At 61.4% G+C, this 6,730-nt stretch overlaps 1 protein-coding gene across 1 annotated transcript in view; it reads left to right on the top strand.

Annotated features, from left to right (window-relative positions):
* The window catches only part of GRIN1 (glutamate ionotropic receptor NMDA type subunit 1), a 28,436-nt gene that overhangs the window by 7,202 nt on the left and 14,504 nt on the right, over positions 1–6,730 (top strand). The window contains exons 4-7 of the mRNA XM_044920447.1: positions 1,057–1,119; positions 1,896–1,996; positions 6,194–6,315; positions 6,391–6,565. Coding sequence (XP_044776382.1) covers positions 1,057–1,119; positions 1,896–1,996; positions 6,194–6,315; positions 6,391–6,565 — 461 coding nt within the window. The remainder of the gene's footprint in view (positions 1–1,056; positions 1,120–1,895; positions 1,997–6,193; positions 6,316–6,390; positions 6,566–6,730) is intronic.

Below are 6,730 nucleotides of genomic sequence, written 5' to 3' on the forward strand. Positions count from 1 at the left end.
GTGTAAGTGAGTGTGTGCAGCCACCGGTGGGCCTGCCAGGAGGTGACTGGCGGGGCCTGCTGTGGGAGATTGGCTGAGTCTGAGAGGGAGGGCTGACCACCAGCGCCGTGGGCCCCACTCCTCCCAAGACAGCATCCCCCAGCGCCTGGCAGGCTGGTCACCTCCTGGCAGGCCCACCGGTGGCTGCACACACTCACTTACACGCTTACCGGCGGTGTCCCTGCACACCCACCCACGTGCGTCCATGCTCACAGGGGCATGTGGTCATTCCCAAGACAGTCCGCTCACACTTCACATCTCCCACCACAGCCTGAGACCGTGCCTGGACACGCACACAGGCCTGTAGCCCCCAGACACACTCACCCCACCAACTCACACACGCACCCGCTCACGTGCCCGCACGCCTGCTCACACACACACGAGTGCGCAGATGGCACTGACCCTCCTTTCCCCACCAAAATCTTGTGTAGGCTGACACTTTCACACAGATGCACGCAGATGCACACCACCCCTGTGCGCACGCACGCACACACACAGTCCTATCACACTCGCTCTCCAGTGCACACGTGGGCCGACGGCTCTGCACACACCCATCAGTGAGAACAGGCACCTGGGCCTCTAAGGGAGATAGAGGGGAGGATGCCAGGAGGGGAGGGACAGAGGGGACAGGGCATGAGGGAGGGGCTGCTCACCCCCATTCAGGACTGCCTGGGGTGGGGTGGGCACTGCTGGGACCACACAGCAGGTGCATGGCAGGGGTGGGGGAGGCAGGTGGGACCCCAAAGGGACACAGACAGGGCCGCCCTTTCTCCCAAGTGTGACCTTTTCCAAGAGCACAGCTCCGTGTCCGGGAGCCCCAGTGGCCCCCGTGCCCCCTCGCCCCCAGCACTGCCCCGGCCCCCAGCCCGCTCGGGCCGCGGTGTTTGCGAGCTCCAGGTACGTGCCCGTCTGCAGACGTGCCGAGGAGGTGGTGTGGTTGCTTCAGCGCCGTCATTTTCAACCGTTTATAATCTTCTTCTGTGTCTGCATATTTTCTCTGTGCACATTATTCATCAGAGTAAAAAAAGGAACTATGAAAACCTCGACCAACTGTCCTATGACAACAAGCGCGGACCCAAGGTATATATGCATGGACGTGCACGCCACCCACCGACTAGGGAGCCCTGGCCTCCGGCGCCTCGGCCACTAGGGCCGCTGTCGGCCCGGCTGTGCTGCGCCGCAGGCCTGAGCCTGGAGGAGAGTGAGGTCGTGAGGCAGGCAGCGGCAGGCAGGAGAGGGCAGGAGCGGGCCTCGCGGGTGTCCGCGGCCCGCCCACCACGGCCTCAGCCTTGGCCTGCACCGAGAAGCAGGCGCGGCCGGCCGCAGGAGGAGATGCTCTCCGGGAAGTGCATGCGAATCTCTGGGACCCCCAGGGTTTCCTCGCGGAACCCAGGAGGGAGCCCACCCGCCCACCTGCCCGCCTGCCCCTGTCGGTCCAGCCGCTCCTGCAGGGGCCTGCAGGGTCAGGCCTGAGAGGATCTCCCGTGGTTTTGGAAAAGTCGGCCCTATCTCTGCACCCGGTTGCATTCCAAAACTCTTTTCTGTTTCCTGTCCGCTGCACGCATCCTTCTGAGTCTCGGCCCACTTCAGCTTGCATGCTCAGTGCAAAAGTGAGGACAGGAGAGAGATGGAGCGAGCGCAGGAGAGCGAGCAGGCTGAAGAAAGGACAGCAGGCGAGGCCAGGCCAGGCCAGGCAGGAGCCAGGCAAGCAGGTGCACAGTGCAGGTGGCAGGTGCAGGCCGCGGAGGCCCTAGCTAAGCTGCCTCTGGGCTCCTAGCAGCTGCAGCCCGACTCTCGCCCCTGAGGCGCTATGGTCCTGCCCCAGCCATCTGCTAACACTCCCGCTCACACCGCAGGCTGAGAAGGTGCTGCAGTTCGACCCGGGGACCAAGAATGTGACGGCCCTGCTGATGGAGGCGCGGGAGCTGGAGGCCCGGGTCATCATTCTCTCTGCCAGGTGAGGCTGGGCTGGGCCCCTCCCCCTACTTCGCCCAGGCCTGCCCCTGGGCCAGGGGCACTGCGGGGCTGATGCTGAGTTTCAGCTTCCAAAATGCCATGTCGAGGAGAGCCCCCCCACCCCCGCCACGTATACCTGGAGACCTGGCCGATGCAACACCCTCTACCTGTCCATCCTTCCTTCTAGTCACCTTTGGCTGCTTGCTCTGAGATGGGAGATGGAGAAGTCCCTGCCCTCAGGAAGGCAAACATGGCCCAAGGGCAGAGATGTGACCCAGGACTCTGGGAGCCGGGCTCAGGGGAAAAGCCCAGGGAAGGGACATGTGGGTGTGCAGGTGAGCCCAGGGGAGAAGGCCACAGCAAGGAGAGAGCCAGAGTCCTAGGACGGCAGGATTGGAGCAGATGGGGTGGGCAGCAGGAGAAGGGAACCAGTTAGGGACCTGTGGAAACCAAGCTATGGCCAGCCAGCGCCTGACCCCCACCTTGACCTTGGAAATGAGACCCAGCAAAAGTCTCCCTGTCTGTAAATGCCTAAGTTCCCCCGGGAAGGGAAAGTCCAGGCCCCTGGACTAGGAAAAGGAAGAGCCCCGCTCCATGGAATAGCCAGGAGGGCCTACATGGACACACCCCAGTCTGCCCGTTCCTAGAAGCGCCACTGGGCTCCAACAGAGTGGAGAAAGACAACAGGGGTCACCCTGCCCAGAGGAGCGTTCCCCAGATGCTGCTGTCCGGCAGACCACAAAGAGGAAGCAATACTCCGAGTTGCAGGGCAGGTGTCTGTTTGGACATTCAGTCAACAAATCCCTGACACAGACCCCGGTGCCCCACCTCCCGGTGCTGGGGAGGGTGGGGCCAACCAAGGCTCCTTGGACTGGAAGGCAGGGAGCCCCTCGCTTACCAGAGCCAGGAGCTCATCCCCTTCTGCCCCGGTTTTACAGCGGCTAACCTGGGCTCACACCAACCACTGACCCTGGGCACTGTGGGGAGGGCTCCAGGAGGAAGGTTTAAGAACAGGCCCAGGCAAGGCCAGGGGCTGCCCGGTCCCTCCCAGGGCAAGCCCTGCCCAGAACAAGCCCTACGGGAAGAGCCCCGCCAGATCCTTCCGTGTGATTTCCCAATTTGTTTATACTCCCCCTCATTCATCATGGGGCTTGAGAGAGGTTCAGTGGGTGTGGGGGATCAAAGGATGGGTGGTTGGGTGGACCAGTAGACAGACAGACGGGCAAACGGACAGTTAGCTAACAACCAGAAGGCCCCTTCAACCAGGACAGAGCAACTCTAGGGACACGCACACACACGCACACACACGCACACACCCCAAATAAACCTTGTGCACCTGCCCACAGGCACACAGCATATGCACACCACTCGCACACACTCGCGCACACACACTGCATGTGCACACACACGCACACACACACTGCATGTGCACACACATGTACACACCCCCAAATAAACCTTGTGCACGTGTCCACAGGCACACAGCATATGCACACCACTCACACACACACACACACCACATGTGCACACACACGCACACACCCCCAAATAAACCTTGTGCACGTGCCCACAGGCACACAGCATATGCACACCACTCACACACACACCACGTGCGCACACACCACGTGCACACACACACCCCCAAATAAACCTTGTGCACGTGCCCACAGGCACACAGCATATGCACACCACTCACACACACACACATACCACGTGCGCACACACACGCACACACCCCCAAATAAACCTTGTGCACGTGCCCACAGGCACACACCATATGCACACCACTCACACACACACACATCGTGTGCGCACACACACGTACACACCCCCAAATAAACCTTGTGCACGTGCCCACAGGCACAGAGCATATGCACACCACTCACACACACACCACGTGCGCACACACACGCACACACCATGCACAACACATGCCAAGTGTGTACACACACGAACACACATTACACACGCACTATATAGACACACACCACATACACATGCGTGTGCACACACACACCCATATACATGGGTACACACCATAGACACGCCATACGCAGTGCACACACACGCACAAGTGTACCCTACCTATACGTACACAGACATTCACACACACACTCTACACACACAGAGGCACGACACAACATATACCACACACTTTCATACAGACATAGGCACGCCTACATGCACGTGCACACGCGACACATACGTGTACACGCACCGTGCACACAGGCAGTCGTGCACACGTACACGCCGTACGCACACCACACGCCACACGCACGCACTTCCCCCATGTGAACATAAGCTGCCAACAAAGGCAGAGCACTGCTATTAACCATACAACCACCAACACCGCCCTCGGACCCACGCAAGGCCCCTGCCCGGACTGGGAAGAGCGGAAGGTACCCCTCCCCTCACACCTGGGCGCCTGGGAACACAGACGCCCGCGTTGCACGATGGGGCCCCCTCCGCCCCGCGCGCCCCGGTTCCCAGGAGCCAGGGAGGCAAGGGGTCGGCACACACAGGTCTTCCCGACCCCGGTACTTACACCTGACACACTGGTTCCTCCTGCCTGAGGGCCCTTGAGAGCATGTTGTGGACAGGCCTCATGAAGCCAGTCTTAATTTCTGAGCAACTTTCTATGGAGCGTAGAGAGGTCGTGTCTCCAACTTCCTTCTTACCTTCCGAGACTGTCCTTTCTGGGACCGATTACTTCCCTAAAACAGTCTGATGGGTTGATCAGGATTTTGCCTCCACCTTTCTACCGGTCATAACCATTCACACAGACACAAGCGTGGGGGTGCACGCGGTCCACTCAGCCAGACGTCCCGGAACTGAGTCGTGTCACGCAGACGGGCTTCTCTGCCAGCTTCACTGGGCAGCCTGTGCCCCTACTGGGCAGTCCTGGCTGGAGGCTCTGCTTTGGTCCTGGGTGAGGTGCTGCCTGGGGCACCTCTCTGTGCATGGCTTACATCGGGCAGGAGCATGTCGTGTAGAGCAAACACTGAAGGTCTGCGTGTCCTCTCTGGCTAACCCTTGAGAAAACTGGGGGCAGGCCCCTTAGGGAGTCTAGAGCCACCTCAGTTTCCAGAGTCAGTCATTGTGAAAATAACCCAACACTCAGATGGTCCGTCCATCCCCTCTGGACCCCGCATTAGCCAAATGCCAGCTGTGGTCTCGGGCCATCTGCGGCCAGGTCCCGGCTGGTAGAGAAGGGAAGGTCAGAGCAGGGGGAGGACCCCCAGGGGCCCCCACAGCCCCACCAGGCCCAGATCCTTGTCCTGACAAGGGGAGCCCTCGGGGACCAGGTGCACAGGGGCTCACCTGTTCGGACACCCCAAGAGCTCAGGATCACATGTGCCTCCAAGGCAAGGCCCTGCACCGCGTCCTGCCACCGCCCCAGCCCTGGGCGGCAGGACATGCACAACTGCTGGGCAGCGGCTCTCGGCACGCATCTCTCTCGAGCAGCTTTCGCTGCAACGCGGAGGGCAGTTCCCAGGCACTGGGTCCCACCACCATATGACCAACCCGGAGCATCCCCTGCCCTCAACTTGCATGCGTGGATGTGGAGAACCAGAGCGTGTAGGGCTTGTCCAGGAGGTCGAAGGGGCATGGGCTCTGGGGCGACTGTCCACGCACAGACCCAACTCTGCCAATTACCATTACTTGTGTGCTTTGGGTGCCTTGGTTTCCCCTCCTGCCACAGGGATAGTACTGATGTCCGCTGCATAGGGATACCGTGATAATTAAATACAAGAGTCCGTGTAAAGCGCTCAGAGCAGTGCCTGGCACCTGGTGAGCAAGCGAGCAATCAACAATGATCCCTTACCATCTGGGGCACCCTGACCCTGCTCACCAAGGCAGAGGGCCAGCAAGAGAGGCTGGAAGCTCTGGGGGTCTGGGCCCCATTACCCCATCCCTACCCTCCACCACCACCCCCCTCACCTCTGTTGCGGGGCGGGGGCGGGAGGGGGCGGTCTCCTGGCCCAGGTGTGGGCTGGCGATGCAGGCTGGTACCTCTGCACCATCACTGGACCCAGGAAGGGCTGGGCCTGTCACCTCGGCAGTGTCCCCAGGGCTCTTTCCAGGCGAGGGCAGGGCTGGGGGGGGAGGCGGGGACAGACCCAGACTCCAGAGGAGAACCCGTAGGTCCGGTGGGGAGGGGCTGGAGTCCTGGCTCGTCATGCCCTCTGCCCCACAGCGAGGACGACGCTGCCACCGTGTACCGCGCAGCCGCGATGCTGAACATGACCGGCTCCGGGTACGTGTGGCTGGTGGGGGAGCGCGAGATCTCAGGGAACGCTTTGCGCTACGCCCCGGACGGTGAGTGCTGGGCCTCTCCGGGTCCCGGTGGGCAGGGGTTCCCCACGGGCTCTAAGCGCACCACACTCGCCCCAGGCATCATCGGACTGCAGCTCATCAATGGCAAGAACGAGTCAGCGCACATCAGCGACGCCGTGGGAGTGGTGGCCCAGGCAGTGCACGAACTACTGGAGAAGGAGAACATCACCGACCCGCCCCGGGGCTGCGTGGGCAATACCAACATCTGGAAGACAGGGCCGCTCTTCAAGAGGTGGGCGGGCTCTCTTCTAGGGGTGGAGACTATCTTCCAGAGGTGGGCGGGGCTCCCTTCTAGGGGTGGGCGGGGACTATCTTCCAGAGGTGGGCAGGGCTAGCTTCTAGGGGTGGGCGGGGCTCTCCTCTAGGGGGGGGAGGCGTTCTTGCCATTGATGAGCTG

Source organism: Neomonachus schauinslandi, chromosome 13 (assembly GCF_002201575.2).
Source record: "Neomonachus schauinslandi chromosome 13, ASM220157v2, whole genome shotgun sequence".
Taxonomy (NCBI): Eukaryota; Metazoa; Chordata; class Mammalia; order Carnivora; family Phocidae; genus Neomonachus; species Neomonachus schauinslandi.